At 42.9% G+C, this 17,796-nt stretch overlaps 3 protein-coding genes and 1 pseudogene across 5 annotated transcripts; all 4 read left to right on the forward strand.

Moving 5' to 3' along the window:
• The first annotated feature begins 244 nt into the window (after positions 1-244).
• Positions 245-3,394, forward strand: LOC130532746 (chemerin-like receptor 1). Of its 2 annotated transcripts, none has more exons than XM_057045569.1 (2): positions 245-1,066; positions 1,292-3,394. In XM_057045569.1, the coding sequence occupies exon 2, from the start codon at positions 1,310-1,312 to the stop codon at positions 2,399-2,401; it is 1,092 nt and encodes a 363-aa protein (XP_056901549.1). In that variant the 5' UTR covers positions 245-1,066; positions 1,292-1,309; the 3' UTR covers positions 2,402-3,394. The 2 variants fall into 2 exon arrangements, with proteins under 2 accessions (XP_056901549.1, XP_056901548.1); XM_057045568.1 differs by having other exon boundaries at positions 252-1,070.
• Positions 3,395-5,658: 2,264 nt separating this feature from the next.
• On the forward strand, positions 5,659-7,347 carry LOC130532744 (chemerin-like receptor 1). Its single transcript, XM_057045565.1, has 2 exons — positions 5,659-5,787; positions 5,991-7,347. Exon 2 carries the CDS (start codon positions 6,009-6,011, stop codon positions 7,101-7,103), a length of 1,095 nt encoding a protein of 364 aa, XP_056901545.1. The 5' UTR covers positions 5,659-5,787; positions 5,991-6,008; the 3' UTR covers positions 7,104-7,347.
• A 189-nt stretch (positions 7,348-7,536) lies between these two features.
• On the forward strand, positions 7,537-9,408 carry LOC130532747 (chemerin-like receptor 1; annotated as a pseudogene).
• Positions 9,409-10,938: 1,530 nt separating this feature from the next.
• si:dkeyp-84f3.5 (uncharacterized protein LOC334144 homolog) lies at positions 10,939-16,163 on the forward strand. Of its 2 annotated transcripts, XM_057045545.1 has the most exons (3): positions 10,975-11,093; positions 12,367-12,421; positions 13,791-16,163. In XM_057045545.1, the coding sequence occupies exon 3, from the start codon at positions 13,941-13,943 to the stop codon at positions 15,762-15,764; it is 1,824 nt and encodes a 607-aa protein (XP_056901525.1). In that variant the 5' UTR covers positions 10,975-11,093; positions 12,367-12,421; positions 13,791-13,940; the 3' UTR covers positions 15,765-16,163. The 2 variants fall into 2 exon arrangements, with proteins under 2 accessions (XP_056901524.1, XP_056901525.1); XM_057045544.1 differs by lacking the exon at positions 12,367-12,421 and having other exon boundaries at positions 10,939-11,093.
• The last annotated feature ends 1,633 nt before the right edge of the window (positions 16,164-17,796 follow it).

A 17,796-nucleotide genomic window follows, 5' to 3' on the forward strand; every position in this document is an offset into this window, starting at 1 on the left:
TCGTGTCTCCTGCTATAATCTGCTTCCCCGGCCTCGACTCGTCTGCCACTTGCCCCTCATCGGTTCCTCTGCCTTGCCGCCCGGCTCTGGACCCCTCCCCTTGGCTGTACTACCAAGAGTAAGCCCATTCCCTTCCCCGAATCCCAAACCCAGAGACTCCTTATGGGCCACTGGTCTGAAGAAAGGGCTGTTTCCTGAAGTCGTGGCTCATATCTAAGTTTGCTACTGTGTTTTCTGTTTTCTATTAAAGACTTTACCAATTGATCCTGAGCTCAAGTGTACTGCTAGTGGGTCCATATTAACTTGTCACAGAATGACATAACTACCTGCATTTGCTTATATATTTAGCTCCTGCTGTAAATTTCTGCAAGAGAACATTGAGAAAGGTCAGTATTCTAAGCTATGAAACCATATGTTGTTTTAGAGAGACTGAAACTTTTGGCTTTTTTAGTAAGATTTTTTTTGGAATTGGACCAATTGGATCAGTGTGTACTACCATCGTTATTTACTGCCTGACCTTTGTTCTGGACGTCCTTGGGGACACTGTGGTTATCTGGGTGACGGGCTTCAAGATGAAGAAGACCGTCGACACCATTTGGTTTCTCAACCTCGCCGTTGCCAACTTCCTCTCCTCTCACGGCCGTGAATCTCTTCGGGAGCCATTAGAATCTTTGGAGCTTCACTCACCTGGTTGTTGGTTGTTCCAGCCCTCATTTTGCGGGTCGTTGAAACCTCCCCTGACACGTTTGAAAGGCCTCTTCTCCTGGGGATGTTTTTCAGCACTGCATTGTAAACCGGTGACACGTGATGCCTCAGACCCCGCCCCCCCGATGGTCTTTCCAGGCACTTCACTCCTCTCTCAAACCATCTCCCCTGACTTATCATTTGACAATATCTGACGTAACCAAGGCGTTACCATACAGCGGAGGCTCTGGCATAAAGTTCATTTGATGCTAATGAAACCAGCATACTTCCTGCAGCAGATTCAGGCTTAACGTCAGTGTTTTGATAACTACCTGGTATTTGAAGCCACAAAAACCTTTTTTGCATCCATCCAAGCTTTGGTGTAGGTAAGATGTCATGACTACATGCACATTTTAATATGTAGTATTTATTTATTTATTTATTAATTTTCTTATTTTTTTTTTATTAATTATTGGATTAGTAGTTGGCTTAGTTGTACTTCTGGGCACAATTGAAAAATGTTTCTTCAGTTCGGTGCTAATTTCAGAGTTGCTGATTTAGCAAATGATTATACAAATTTTGACTGATGTCTCGTTGTTGACTGCAGGTCCAGTCAGCGAGGGAGATGACTTTTAACAACTCCAGTTTAATCAATAGAACAGGTCTGTCTGAAGATCTCAATAGCTCAAATAATCTGAAATGGTCGCTCAACACCATGAGCCTGATCGTCTACTCCCTGGCGTTTGTTCTGGGCGTCCCCGGGAACGGCGTGGTTATCTGGGTGACGGGCTTCAAGATGAAGAAGACCGTCAACACCGTTTGGTTCCTCAACCTGGCCGTGGCCGACTTCCTCATCACGGCGTTCCTGCCCCTGAGAGTCACGTACACGGCCATGGATTTCCACTGGCCGTTCGGCAAGTTCATGTGTAAGCTGAACAGCACCGTGAGCTTTCTGAACATGTTTGCCAGTGTGTACATCCTGGTGGTGATCAGCGTGGACAGATATGTGTCTGTGGTTTTGCCCGTCTGGGCCCAGAACCACAGGAGCGTACGCAAGGCGTCCTGCGTGAGTCTGGCTGTTTGGGTCCTGGCTCTGATTCTGAGCACGCCGTACTTCATCTTCAGGGACACGGCTCCTTCGTATTTCAGCGAAGACATCATTAACTGCTTCAACAACTACGCTCTGTCTGACGATTATGAAACCCCGTCTGTGAACCAGCTGCGGCAGTTCCGTCATCAGGCCATGACCATCACCCGCTTCCTCCTGGGATTCGTGGTCCCCTTCACCGTCATCGTCTCCTGCTACGCCGTCATAATCCATCGCCTCAGAAGAAATCGCACCCTGGCCAGCCAGTCCAGCCGTCCTTTTAAGATCATCGCCGCGGTGATCACCACCTTCTTCCTGTGCTGGGCTCCGTACCACATCATGGGGCTCATAGAGCTCATAAACCACATGGCCACTCATGAAAACAAAACGCTAGACCATGTGACCACTATCGGACTCCCCATAGCAATCAGCCTGGCCTTCCTCAACAGCTGCCTGAATCCGTTTCTGTATGTGTTTATGGGCCAAGATTTCAAGGATAAAGTCCGCAAATCCATCTTGAAGGTGCTGGAGACTGCCTTCCAGGAGGAGGTGTCTCGCTCCTATACCTACACAAACTCAATGGTCACCAGCCGGAGCAAAGAAAAGTCTTTTTCTGACGCTGAGGTGTAAACCGGGCCAGAGCGTTGGCAAACACCTTTTCGTGAAATGTAAGTTTGATATATTGAGGAGACCTTTGTCAGCCATAAATGTCCTGCTCAAGCATGTGTTGCTTCCGTCAGGAGGACAGTTTGCCGCCAGTTTTATGATTGGTAAATGCTCTTAAAGAGCACGGAAGAGTTATTCTTTCAACACAGCTGTCAACTACAAAGATCCACCCTCTATCCCTGATGAGACGTTTAAGTACCAGAAATATGTCTGTTCGATTTAGGGTGACACAGAAGGGTCTCTTCCTGAAAAGTCTCCATTATCTCACAGAATGCGCTCTCTGAATGGAGACGGGTGGGGTCCATGTATGAAATAGAAGCACATTAAGAAGCACAATTACATTACCGATTTTTTTTTTTAGCGGTAGAACGATTTATGGGATAAAACTGCAGATCCGTTTCTGGGTGGAAACAGTGAATTGGATTATCCAATCCATTATCAAACTGGAGATTAGATGGATGTCTTCACAGGACGCTCCAGGAATGCTGTTTCAGCCAGTTATAACTCTAAAATAATTTGTATTGTAAGCTTATAGCAAGCAGGTATCACAAGTTTATTTAAGAATTAGGGGTTATTTTGACAGTAACAATGACAATGAGGACAAAGCCGAAACATAAACTACAGATACTACTCTTCATTTAACCTATATATTCATTTAAAGTAACCGTGTATGCTCTACTTCCTGCTTTTTTCTGTTGCCGCCAAACGCTATAAAAAAAGCAGCAATTTTGCTAGCCGCATGTCTTCTGAAGGCTGAATACTACAAAGACAGAGATGTCTTGAGGACGTTATTACAAAATCAGTTGATTGTACTTTTATTTGTTTGTTTATCGGTCTTTTGTGGGGTATTTACCATGAACTGGGATTTTTAATGAAACCTAAATTACAAGTCTGTACCCTTTTTTTGTCTGTGTATAAGAGGACTGGAATTAAAAATTATTTTTTCTTATCTATGAATCTGCGGGTTTGTGTTAATATTGTGGTTGTAGAATCTTCAAAGTTACTGGCATATTTTAGGATTCTGAAACCACTGGTGACAAATGTGTGCATGTGACATCATTCTGACATCTGAAAATTCATCTTTCCTCACCGGATGTGTGCATGACAGCGAATGTTCCGCTGCTACTGCAGACATATACTGAGCAGCAACACCCTTGCTGATGACTTCCTTAGATAACTTTAATATTGTGAGCTATTTAAAAATAAGGCCTAAACTCTTCGGTCTACTCATGGTCTGCTTTACCCTCCTCAGCTCTTTTACTTTGCCATGTGCCTCGGAAGAGTTGGTGCCAAGCACTTTTTGGAGCAGACTTGCATCCTTTGATCCTTCAAACAGTGGCTTTTAACTAATATTGGGTTCATATCTCTTGGTCCTTTACTGACATGTAGGTTAGTTGCACGAGTTAATGTTTGCTGGGTACAGAAAAAGGCTACATGGGCATCAACTTAATAAAAAACATATATGGGAATTTGTTTTGAAAAACCATTCTTGCAGTTGAGCTTTGTTGTGTATTGAGGCTATTTACAGGTGACGCTTACCTCTGTGAGTTTAAGCCTGGCTGTTGCGGCGCCGCCGTTCAAAAGAACAGACCGGTAGCCTTAGAACCGCCGTCATTTATTTGAGTTTTACAGTTTAATAGCCGATGAAAGGTTGGAGCGGCGGTAGTCTGGCTTGTATATGTAGTGTGCCAGTGTCCCCTGGGGCTGTGTGATTAAGCATCATGGGGCCAAGCAGTTGTGGACCATTACAGGAGGATGAGACTGCTCCTGTTTGAGCTGCTTTTGAAGCTGAGACTTACTGTTTTCTTCTAGATGAAGGTCATGACAAATGTTACCTGTCCGTCAGTCTCTGTTAGAATTTGTTGCACTCGTCCAGATTAAAGGTTCAGAATTAAGAATTGACCGTGATGTGCTCAGGCATGTTTCTCTTTCTGTATGTGCAGCCGCATCCATGCATGTAGAATCTCTAGAACGTATCACAGCTCCCTCCATCCATTTCCCTCCTGCCCTCAGTAGTTTTCCACTCTACCTGTCAGCCACTCCCACCTCATCAGTCCAACTCCACTCACCTGTCAGCTCAGCTGCGTCTCATCCCAGTCATCTCAGCATATAAGCCTCTCCTGCACTCGACTCCTTGTTCTTCAGCCTCGATGCAAGACTTTCCAGCATTATTTTCCTGCCTGATTTCCTGTTACCGACCCTACTTGTCTTTGTTCTGCCTGCCTTGCCTTTTCCCCGGAAAACCGACCTGCTTTCTGTCTCTGACCACACATGCTGCCCTCGTGTCTCCTGCTATAATCTGCTTCCCTGGCCTCGACTTGTCTGCCTCTTGCCCCTCATCGGTTCCTCTGCCTTGCCGCCCGGCTCTGGACCCCTCCCCTTGGCTGTTCTACCAAGAGTAAGCCCATTCCCTTCCCCGAATCCCAAACCCAGAGACTCCTTATGGGCCACTGGTCTGAAGAAAGGGCTGTTTCCTGAAGTCACGGATCACATCCGAGTTTGCTACTGTGTTTTCTGTTTTCTATTAAAGACTTTACCAATTGATTCTGAGCTCAAGTGTACTGCTAGTGGGTCCAAATTAACTTGTCACAGAATGACATAACTACCCGCATTTGCTTATATGTTTAGCTCCTGCTGTAAATTTCTGCAAGAGAACATTGAGAAAGGTCAATATTCTAAGCTATAAAACCATATGTTGTTTTAGAGAGACTGAAACTTTTGGCTTTTTTAGTAAGATTTTTTTTGGAATTAGACCAATTGGATCAGTGTGTACTACCATCGTTATTTACTGCCTGACCTTTGTTCTGGACGTCCTTGGGGACACTGTGGTTATCTGGGTGACGGGCTTCAAGATGAAGAAGACCGTCGACGCCATTTGGTTTCTCAACCTCGCCGTGGCCGACTTCCTCTCCTCTCACGGCCGTGAATCTCTTCGGGAGCCATTAGAATCTTTGGAGCTTCATTCACCTGGTTGTTGGTTGTTCCAGCCCTCATTTTGCGGGTCGTTGAAACCTCCCGTGACATGTTTGAAAAGCCTCTTCTCCTGGGGATGTTTTTCAGCACTGCATTGTAAACCGGTGACACGTGATGCCTCAGACCCCGCCCCCCCGATGGTCTTTCCAGGCACTTCACTCCTCTCTCAAACCATCTCCCCTGACTTAACATTTGACAATATCTGACGTAACCAAGGCGTTACCATACAGCGGAGGCTCTGGCATAAAGTTCATTTGATGCTAATGAAATCAGCATACTTCCTGCAGCAGATTCAGGCTTAACGTCAGTGCTTTGATAACTACCTGGTATTTGAAGCCACAAAAACCTTTTTTGCATCCATCCAAGCTTTGGTGTAGGTAAGATGTCATGACTACATGCACATTTTAATATGTAGTATTTATTTATTTATTTATTTATTTATTTATTAGATTAGTAGTTGGCTTAGTTGTACTTCCGGGCACAATTGAAAAATGTTTCTTCAGTTCGGTGCTAATTTCAGAGTTGCTGATTTAGCAAATGATTATACAAATTTTGACCGATGTCTCGTTGTTGACTGCAGGTCCAGTCAGCGAGGGAGATGACTTTTAACAACTCCAGTTTAATCAATAGAACAGGTCTGTCTGTAGATCTCAATAGCTCAAATAATCTGAAATGGTCGCTCAACACCATGAGCCTGATCGTCTACTCCCTGGCGTTTGTTCTGGGCGTCCCCGGGAACGGCGTGGTTATCTGGGTGACGGGCTTCAAGATGAAGAAGACCGTCAACACCGTTTGGTTCCTCAACCTGGCCGTGGCCGACTTCCTCATCACGGCGTTCCTGCCCCTGAGCGTCACGTACACGGCCATGGATTTCCACTGGCCGTTCGGCAAGTTCATGTGTAAGGTGAACAGCGGCATGTGCTTTCTGAACATGTTTGCCAGTGTGTACATCCTGGTGATGATCAGCATGGACAGATGTGTGTCCGTGGTTTTGCCCGTCTGGGCCCAGAACCACAGGAGCGTACGCAAGGCGTCCTGCGTGAGTCTGGCTGTTTGGGTCCTGGCTCTGATTCTGAGCACGCCGTACTTCATCTTCAGGGACACGGCTCCTTCGTATTTCAGCGAAGACATCATCCACTGCTTCAACAACTACACTCTGTCTGACGATTATGAAACCCCGTCTGTGAACCAGCTGCGGCAGTTCCGTCATCAGGCCATGACCATCACCTGCTTCCTCCTGGGATTCGTGGTCCCCTTCACCGTCATCGTCTCCTGCTACGCCGTCATAATCCATCGCCTCAGAAGAAATCGCACCCTGGCCAGCCAGTCCAGCCGTCCTTTTAAGATCATCGCCGCGGTTATCACCACCTTCTTCCTGTGCCTGGCTCCGTGCCACATCATGGGGCTCATAGAGCTCATAAACCACATCGACACTCATGAAAACGAAACGCAAGACCATGTGACCACTATCGGATTCCCCATAGCAATCAGCCTGGCCTTCCTCAACAGCTGCCTGAACCCGCTTCTGTATGTGTTTATGGGCCAAGATTTCAAGGATAAAGTCCGCAAATCCATCTTGAAGGTGCTGGAGACTGCCTTCCAGGAGGAGGAGGTGTCTCCCTCCTATACCTACACAAACTCAATGGTCACCAGCCGGAGCAAAGAAAAGTCTTTTTCTGACGCTGAGGTGTAAACCGGGCCAGAGCGTTGGCAAACACCTTTTCGTGAAATGTAAGTTTGATATATTGAGCAGACCTTTGTCAGCCATAAATGTCCTGCTCAAGCATGTGTTGCTTCCGTCAGGACGACAGTTTGCCGCCAGTTTTATCATTCTGCACTCACTTATTGGCCACATCTTAATCATGAGACCTCTGTAGTCTATTTACTGCAAACAGGAAGTGGGTAAATTGTATTTGGTAGGCTATAATCTGAAGGTTTCCACATCCCATTTATAATAGATTTGATTACATATTTCTAATAAATCATGAATAAAGCTCATTATTTAGTATTTTGAAATGGGATTATTCTCATCAATGATTATTTATATTTATTGTTTTTCCTACACATGAATACAGTAAATTTGTCACCATCTCTCCTTCATGGCATCATTTATTGCAGCAGAGTACAGAAATGTTCTTTGTGATGGTGTTTTAAGAAAGATCTTTGACTGTCGTGAGGTTGCTTTGCCACATTACACAAACAATGACAGATGTTTTTTCCTCTAAACTGTTGCAGCTGCGCAATTTTATTTCAACTACAAGTAAAAGGTCTCTTGCTTAACATTTGACAATATCTGATGTAACCAAGGCGTTACCATACAGCGGAGGCTCTGGCATAAAGTTCATTTGATGCTAATGGAACCAGCATACCTCCCGCAGCAGATTCAGGCTTAACATCAGTGTTTTGATAACTACCTGGTATTTGAAGCCACAAAAACCTTTTCTGCATCCATCCAAGCTTTGGTGTAGGTAAGATGTCATGACTACATGCACATTTTAATATGTATTATTATTATTATTATTATTACTATTATTATTTATTTATTTATTTATTTAGTAGTAGTAGTTGGCTTAGTTGTACTTCTGGGCACAATTGAAAAATGTTTCTTCAGTTCGGTGCTAATTTCAGAGTTGCTGATTTAGCAAATGATGATACAAATTTTGACTGTCTCGTTGTTGACTGCAGGTCCAGTCAGCGAGGGAGATGACTTTTAACAACTCCAGTTTAATCAATATAACAGGTCCGCCTGTAGTTCTCATTGGCTATTCAAATAATCTGAAATGGTCGCTCAACACCATGAGCATGATCGTCTACTCCCTGGCGTTTGTTCTGGGCGTCCTCGGGAACGGCGTGGTTATCTGGGTGACGGGCTTCAAGATGAAGAAGACCGTCAACACCGTTTGGTTCCTCAACCTGGCCGTGGCCGACTTCCTCTTCACGGCGTTCCTGCCCCTGAGCGTCACTTACGTGGCCATGGATTTCCACTGGCCGTTGGCAAGTTCATGTGTAAAATGAACAGCACGTTCATCAACCTGAACATGTTTGCCAGTGTGTACATCCTGGTGATGATCAGCGTGGACAGATGTGTGTCCGTGGTTTTTCCCATCTGGGCTCAGAACCACAGGAGCGTACGCAAGGCGTCCTGTCTGAGTCTGGCTGTTTGGGTCCTGGCCCTGATTCTCAGCATTCCGCACTTCGTCTTCAGAGACACGACTCAATTGAATGGCAGCAAAGACATCAGGTGCTTCAACAACTACGCGCTCTCTGACGATTATGAAACCCCGTCTGTGCAACAGCTTCGACTGTTACGTTATCGGGCCATGACCATCACCCGCTTCCTCCTGGGATTCGTGGTCCCCTTCACCGTCATCATCTCCTGCTACGCCGTCATAATCCATCGCCTCAGAAGAAATCGCACCCTGACCAGCCAGTCCAGCCGTCCTTTTAAGATCATCACTGCTGTTATCACCACCTTCTTTCTGTGCTGGGCTCCATTTCACATCTTTGCTCTGTTGGAGATGGCTGCTTACACAAGTTATTCGCCGAGTCCATCTTTGTATTTTATTGTCTCTGTTGGGATCCCCATAACCACCAGCATGGCCTTCGTTAACAGCTGTCTGAACCCTTTGTTGTATGTGTTCATCAGCCCAAATTTCAAGGATGCAATCCACAGATCCATTGTGAAAGTGTTGGAGAATGCCTTCCAAGAGAGTCCTGGCTCTGACGTTGAATCTAAATCAACAAACATACAGTCAGAATAAAGAGTGACTTGACTGGAAAGTCTACATAGCAAATTACAGTACACACATGTGAAATGCTCCCACTCTCATCAGGTTCCGAAATGTATTTCTGGTCCTTGTGGACCACACTGAAGATGATGACATCTGCTGTTGATTGTTGACTCTCAGTGTCTCTCAAACAAGCATGTATTATATTCTTTCATGTAAAATGTTGGTAGCTTTGATGTTTGCTTGGATCAAATAAAGTTCAGAAACAGATATTTGTAGCTATTGTGTTTTCCCTTTTTAAAATTAAGATAACTGTAGTTGCATGAGCCCACTTCCTGTTTGTAATTGCTGATTCGTTTCAGACTTTTCAATAACTTTAATTTACCAGCAGAGGGAGACGTTGAGACTACAACGTTCATTTTTATCGCTGCGTCTCTTCATGTCGCCATGGAAACACTATGATTGATATCCAGCAAAGTAGGTCGACGTGGTCTCGCTGGAACACTGGAAAACATCCACAGACCTACAAAATTGTCAAAGTTGAAGTAGCAATGTAGAAATTTATCTGCTGAAAGGACAAAGTATTTCCTGATGTAGATAAATACCACACAGCTCACACAAACAGTGGTTTTGTCCTACCCACAGTAGGCTGCTTCTCTTCCCATTAACCTGAGGCCATATTGTGAGACAGGTCATCAAGCACCAAGTAGCAGGTCGGGTTTTTACATAATCCTGACTGGAACTGACCAGCATTGAGGCCATCCACTTATTATTTGAGATTGCCTCTATTTTAAGGGCCTCAAATAGATGGAAACTAAACATTTTCTTCTCCAGGTGTTGATCTTCTAGAGCTTAAGTATTTCCATCCATCAGAATGAGAGCAAATGATAGGGAAAGGACAAAAGGAACATGCAAGAACATTGAAGAATCCCTTTATCAATGAGGGACAAAAATATTCACACCATCACATCAAGAAAAGAAGACTGAATAAAGAGACACCCTTGTGAGGGTAACTACAGCAGGTTTACAACAAGGTCCAAACAATTATCTGGAAATATTCCAGATCTTAAAGAAGAGATTACAATTTAAATGCCTATTTCTGTTATCAAAGGATTCAAATTCCACATAAAATTGTACCCTTGAATGAATGACTATATTATGGGACGCTTGTATCAGAAGAGATGGAAGAGACAAAATACAAATAAAAAAAGGGGGACAGCACAGCATGTTTTCCTAAAATATAGGAAATATAAAAGAAAAAAATCTGTTCCTCGGTAGGCTTTCAATTTTTGGAGTTTTGTGGTTTCACGGTTTTGGTGACAAACGGCTTCCAGAACAATTTTCATCATGCCACAAGAAAAACAAAGATACATTTTCAAGGGTTGGCCAAAAATAAAATGGCCAATGAAATGGGTCTATTCAGTCCAACAGTTAACTACTCAGCATCAACATTCGAGCTCAACTTGCAAATACACATGTAGATCCATATTTTTCTTTCTTACTTTATTATCTTGTTCTAAATGTTGTTTTTTTTTGTCTTTATTTTACATTGGCATGGTCAATATAGTTAACAAATTAAAAAATAATAATAATGATGAAAATTGACAGCGTTTAATCTGCACAGTTTTGAGGAGTGAAGAACAAACACAAAGCCTTGTTTTTTAAGGGAAACGGGAAAAGAGAGTCCTGGAATTTGTGAAGGAATTTTTTTCTCGTTTTCCCCTTCTATTCTGACCTATACCGAAGCCCAGTAGATGGCAGTAATGCGCCTTCTTCTTTTAGATGCCATCCGCTTTAAAAATAGACGAAGAAGAACTGCTAGAAATAGAAGAAGAAGAAATTTCGCCGTGGGCGAGACAGCCCCGGCCTAGATGGAGGATGCTATCGTTAGCTAGCTTTAGGATCCATCACAAGATTTGGATTTACTTTACCTCTTACAAATGTAATTTATTGTGGTAAGTAGATCAGCTTGTCTTCGGGATAAGTGGTCGACGTTCAGGGTTGTTATAAATTTTCGAGATAGCGATTTTTGTTACCCGTGAAGATGGTAGAAGCTAAATTAGCAGTCATACTAAATATCACAAAACACCTTCAAATTCGGTCACTCTGTTAGAATACCTTTGCACCTTTTTGGAGTCTTCCCCCGTTAATGTCTGGGTGAAAAAAGTATTTTTCAACACTTAAATTGGAGGTGGTAAACCTTCATGTTTTGCACGTTTGTTAATAACTGGGTCGGTGGCATAATGGCTACAAATCCCTTTTTTTCTGTCAACCCTTAATATTAGTTAATTGTTTATATTTTTATTTTTACAAAATGGGTGATGTTAACCCAGGTCCGGTGTCGTCGCCTTGTAAAGGACTTTTGGCTTTAGAAAAACGGATATGTAAATGAGGGAACACGGTATACAGAGTTTGACTATCTCTTAACCAACCAATATGTCTGTAATTTTTTATTTTAAATAAAGTAACTATAAAGTCACAAAAGAATTGTGCATTTTCCCCTATTGGTGTCATATATTTAACTGCTCACAGAGAAAGGCACCAAAGTGCCCTTCACTGTTGTGTTCTGCCAGAAGCATTACTAGCAACAGCTGTTTTAGTCTGACGTTTTATTCTGTGGCATGATCAGGAGGTTGTGAAACAAGTCAAACACGTGTTCCATTCTTTTACAGTAGTAGATCAACACAATTTACCTTCAGTAACGGGTATTAGGATCGTTCTCACTGCGAATCTGCTGTTTTATCGGCACAAGTCAGTGATTCTGACAGTTTGGAATCTGATTCATGTAAATTACATTTGGTACTGAATTGGAGAAATATCAAATTTTTGAATAATTTCAAAATACACGTCTAATCCGGGCTCACAAGTTTGCGGACAGCCACACAATGTTTTCCAAAACTAGACTGTAGAGACTGGCTTCCATCCTGTTTACTTAGGTAATCAAAGTTCTGTGCGTGACATCATTAATGTTCAACTGGTCATGCAGGTCACTTCAGGAGCCTCAGTCAGAAGATGAGCTACATTTAATCGTAACATACATAGCCTTTGTCTTTCTGGCAAATATTTGGTAAATATGTCCTGTGATCTCTCATGTGCTTTTCCAAATATTTGATTATGTTAATTGTATTGTACATTGGGAGGGAGATTCCACCTTTGCAAGATTACAGCCTTGCTAACATTGCATGTTGCTCCCTTGCTTCACTTTTTTTTTATGTGAACAAACCCCAGACCCAGGGCTGCTCAATGCTCGCCTGCTAGCTGACTGGCTGACAACTGTGGAAAGGTGTGTATCACGCCTCCATTCAGGAAATCTGTTCTACATTTTGTATCCAGCTAAGACACAAACATACATCATGGATTGGAAATGTCCACGTTGGATAACAAATTTGCACTCTTTGAATTATGTTGGTATTGGATCGTCCCCATCCCTGCCACCAGCCTAACCGTTGTATAAATATACCATAATCCGTAACATCTGGCTCAACCACCAATGTCTAGACCTTAGTGTGCCAGTGACCGTGCATGTTGGAGTGTAAAATGATTACGAAAGTCTCATGCATTTTCTTTCTAGTTTATTAGTACTCCTTTCAGTTTTGGGTATGGTGGGATAATTTAAAGTGGTGAGGTTTATGGGAAGACTATTTGGAATAGCTAATGGGAATTTGAGAACACCCATCATTGTAACACTGTTGCTACTATTTAAGTGTATGAAACCGAATCAAAATGCTCATGCAACAATGTTGCCGTAGGTGACGTGTTGATCATATATGCCTTTATTTTTGTATGCTAAATCCTGGTTTGGCTTGTGTTTCCAATGAACAGGGATAGCCTCAAGTATCCTAGTGTGCTATACCACAGTCATATGTCTCTTGCACTCCTCTTTTGTGATTTTATTTTTTGGGGGGGTTCATAAGTGGCTGGACACTACTGTTGGACACCGTTCTTTTTCAAATAATGACCCTATAATTCTCTAAAAATATTGTAAATTTCCCTGTGGTGCTCACGAACACATTAGTGCGTATCCTCTTAGTGCACTCATGTCTGTTGGTTAGCTTGAGTAAATCGGTGTAAACACCAGAACATTCTGGGGTATAATGATTGAATAAGGTACATTACAGCATCATTTATGATGATCTTCTTCAAGATCTGTGTAATGCCAGAGTTGATCGTGGCTTGAATGTTCCAGAACAGGCCTCTTTATGGCCCCAAAGGATGGTGTAACTGAGCTTGTGGAGATCTGGACTCCTCTTTAATAAGGTCAGGAGTTGGAATTCTCTCCAGAACAGAGAAAGGCTAAGGCAAAGCATTTATCCATCTGTTGATTCCACCCCCCATCTTCCGTACACACAAATACTTCAAATGTAACCTATACATATAAAACGATGATCTAGGGTTAACGATTGAGGGGAAAAAAAATCAAGCTGTACATTTGATTTCCCTCCCTTCAGGGTAATTGTAGTCCGGCCTCACCTGTCACCTCCTTGCTTGTTGAGAGTCAGATTATGGGCTGCTATAATGTGTTAACAAGCAGGGTCTTGTTACAAATACCATATAATGTTGTACTAAGTAGATTTGCTGTGTGCCAAAAGTCACAGCTCTGCATTTCTGTTGACTCTGGCCATGTTGTTGATTATTCTTTGTTTCATCCCCAGGTGCTGATAAATCATGGGATTACTTCTGTTCAAATTTTTGGAGCAAATGGATACTCAGATTTTATTATGGAGGTCATTTGGATAGAACTTGAAGCAAAGCTTGTGAGTTGAAAGGCAGTGCCATCATCACATGGACATAATCGTGGAATCATGGAAAAACAGAATCTTGGCAGAGAGTCAACAACTTTCATCTGCACCGAGTGTGGCGATGGATTCAGCAAGTACTCCAACGTGGTGACCCACATGGCCATTCACGGACCTTTGGAGTCGTTCTGCTTTGACGGTTCCTCCAACGGATTTGAAGTCCCACGAGAGTACGTGCTTCAAGAAAACGGCACCTTGACGGTCGTCAATGGCTTGATGCATTCACATCAGTTGGCGCCGCCACTGTCTCCCGGAGTTCTGCCTTCACATTTCACATTCCCCGCCAACCCGCTTTCTTCTAACCTAAAGACGCAGCCAGCCGTTCAGAGAGAGGTGTTCAGGCCGAGGCCGTCCGAGCTGAACTTGGACAGTTATTGTTGTGAGATATGCAACAAGTCATTTACCAGTCTGCAGGGTTTACTCTGTCACCAGCGATATCGAAATGGCCAACAGGGTTTCAGATGCACTTTGTGCTGTAAGTTTTTGGCAGGTAGAAAGTTTTTCATAAAACACCTCCAGGGCCACTCAAATCAAAGATTTCATAGTTGTGGACATTGTGGTAAGCGATTCCTCAAATTGGACGCGCTGAACACTCATAGGAAGGAAAAGCACCTTTCCGAGAAGGCTTTACCATTTGGAAAATGTGAAAATAAGCTAGAAAAAAGGTTTGAAAAACCATATTCTTGTAAGAAATGTAAATTGAATTTCTTCTGGATGTCAGATTTTCAGACGCATTCGCTGCACCACTGCAAAGGGGTCGAGCCTGAAGCTTCATTTGCATCTGAAATTGATGTCGACATCGACAACGACATTGACTCAAAGAACATCGAAGGTGGAGCCATTAAAAATTGCTACAGCAACGGGACGTCCGTAGATGTTAAGAATTGGGATAGTAAAGTCTTCAGTAATCAGTCATTCACACCATACAGATGTGGTTTATGTGGAGACCGTTTCCAGAATTTAACCGCTCTGAAAGAACACCATCTCACTCATCAAACACAGGAGGAAATAGATCGGCTCAACGATGAATCCAAAACCTTTAAGCCACGAATACAATCTAAAGGCAGACGTAGAAGAAGCAACCCAAATGGAAAGTTGCATCCGTGCAAACACTGCCACCGTGTCTTTAATCATTCCAGCAGTTTGTCCCGACACATGAGATACCACAAGGGGACAATGCACACGTGTATGTTTTGTGGCAGACACTTTCCTCAACGTTGTGACTTAAGAAGGCACATAGCGATGTACCATAACGCTGAACTGGATATGAAACCTGCTTTAAAACTTTTGTTCACAACCCCACAGAACGACCTTGCCCCCAGTTACTGCAACGGGGAGAAAAACACATACTCTCCCAAAGAGAAAAGAAAAAGCTCCTATGAGGATGACGATGAGGAAGATGATCAGGCAACATCATCAGACGAACAGCCCTATGGGAAACAATCTCTAAAAGCAGGACGGGGTAACTATCAGTGTGAGGAGTGTGGGAAAAAATTTGGGCTGCTCTGTGTTTACCAGAGGCACCTGCGCTACCATAAAAAGGAACCTACCAAGTTTCCCAAGTTTCCAGCTCAGTTTAGGAGCGTTTCCCCAGAGCATCCCCTTCAGATTCACCCGAGCTGTGGAGAAAATAGTGGACAGATGTGTCTCGGCGGCGCTCCCACAGTTGAAACCGCCCTGCAACACGAAGAAGTCAGTGACCGCAATCGAAACAAAAAAGAAAAGCCCTCAGTGGTTCTTTATGAATGTTCTGAGTGCATGGAGACATTCTCCTGCTTGGAGACATTTCTTCACCACCAGACCTCGCATAGCTCCCAAAACGAGGGCTAACCTGTAAAACAGAGTAACGGATCAATGCTGTTGGGTGTGTTTGATACTTCTAACTGCTGATATAAATGTACAGACTGTGCATTGACTCATTTGTAAAACTTTTCTTTCATACCTACTTTTATACATTTTTTTTGCATGAAAATGCAAAATTTTTCCCCCTGAGAATTCCATAAACCAGTGAGATTGGGCATATATTGACTGCACATCCAGGTTGCCTTGAACGGTTATTACAGACGGAGTAGTTACATTTTGCATTTTTAATTGTAATTCTCTTATTTTTCAAGATATTGTTCCTAATACAGATGTTTTTCTTTATAACATGTATGCGTACTACTATATAATTGTTTGAAGGGGCAGAATTGTTTCTACATGTCCCATTAAAATGTATATAGAACTTAATCCTGTTTCGATTCTGTTTGTTTTGCTATTTTTAAAGGATTTGAATTTCTGTAAATTTAAGATGTCAAGGTTGGGTATGAATTTTTCATTGGAATTATGGAATCTACAGTAAAACCAGTAATTAAAAAAAACTTGATGCTGATACTCAAAACATTGGGCTAGAGGTTCTTCACAAATACAACCCGTACCAAAAGAGTTCTTTTTAGTTAAGATGGTTTCAGAAGAGCTCATCCCAAAAACACCACCTTTATTTAAAAAAATAAATAAAAAAATACAATGATTGCATTCAAAACTGTGGTAGTTGGCACTCCCTGATGGTAAATCATAATTTACTTCTCTGTTCTACGCTGTAGATTGATGAGGTTGGTTGTTTGGGCTCTGGGCCTCCTCTGTGCTTGGTTCATACAAGGTTTAAATTAAGGATCTCTCACAAGCTGCCAGGCAAAAGTGCTAATTGTGTATGTAGTACAATATGAGTAATGGTGCCCTGTGTGATCTTTTATGGTGTCGCCTCCATTGACAAAACTAAGCATTAGTATGCTCGGCTCACCTTCAGTGTTTGAGTAACTGTCATGAATGTGCATTGAAATCAAAAGTGTATCTGCGCTATGCTAACGTTGTCAAACTGGCTGAGGTAACTCCAACTGTTCGGTGTATAAATTGATATTTGTGTCTGCAGGCACATTAACCCCCACCCTCTAACCCAAACCATAATGTTGGTGAGTGGCTGGTTTGTTGTGTTTTGGTGCACTGCCTGTCCCTCTAGTGTTTTATTGATGTTTTCGACCCCCATTCTGTCTTCAGAGACGGGGCTTTTTCACAGTGTCTTTGAGGGGCAGGCAGCTAGCAGATCAAGGGGAGATGCCAATATGAGAAAAAAAATGAAATCATGCTCAAACCACCCAAGATCACATAAGGTAAACATGTTTTTGGAACGTGAGCATTGGAAAAAAAAGATTACTCATTGGTTTCTGGACTCTGGAAAGGACAGTTTAATCATAACATGGCTAAACTTTTACTTGCAACCAGTGATGCATTTGAGAAATGGGAAATAGGTGGAAGAATACAAATGTCTGCCACCACTGAGGTACCCTTTAGCAAGATACCAAACTCACAAATGTTCATATGGGGCCCTGCAATGAGCTGGCGACTGAGTCGGGGGTATACCCTGCCTTTACCCATATGCAAATGGGATAGCACCCAGCATACTCCCCTTGACCCTGAAAGGAACAGAGTAAATAGGGATTTATGCAAGATGGAGCCAAAAGCAAGTGTTCCAGCTAGAGAGGTGAAAGGCATAGCAGTGGGGGCTGGTATTGAATACACAACTGATATAGGTGACAGCCACGATTTCAGCATGTGCGACCAAACAACCAAACACTGACAAAACAGTATTTGCAAGGTCTGGAGAAACTATCCTTCTATATGTGACATGTGGTAGATTTATTTCTCAGGGATTTCCAACTGCTTCTGACATTCACAAAGGGCAGTTAAAGTGTGTGGGGGATCAGATCTGTCAGCCTCAGGTAAAATGTGACTCAGAATGGCACACTTTTTTCAACATGTTTCTAGACTCCTAACCTGTGCCACTTTGTTCTAATTTAAATATGATAAGCTCTCGTTACCTAGCCAC

The sequence above is a fragment of the Takifugu flavidus genome, chromosome 10, assembly GCF_003711565.1.
Source record: "Takifugu flavidus isolate HTHZ2018 chromosome 10, ASM371156v2, whole genome shotgun sequence".
Taxonomy (NCBI): domain Eukaryota; kingdom Metazoa; phylum Chordata; class Actinopteri; order Tetraodontiformes; family Tetraodontidae; genus Takifugu; species Takifugu flavidus.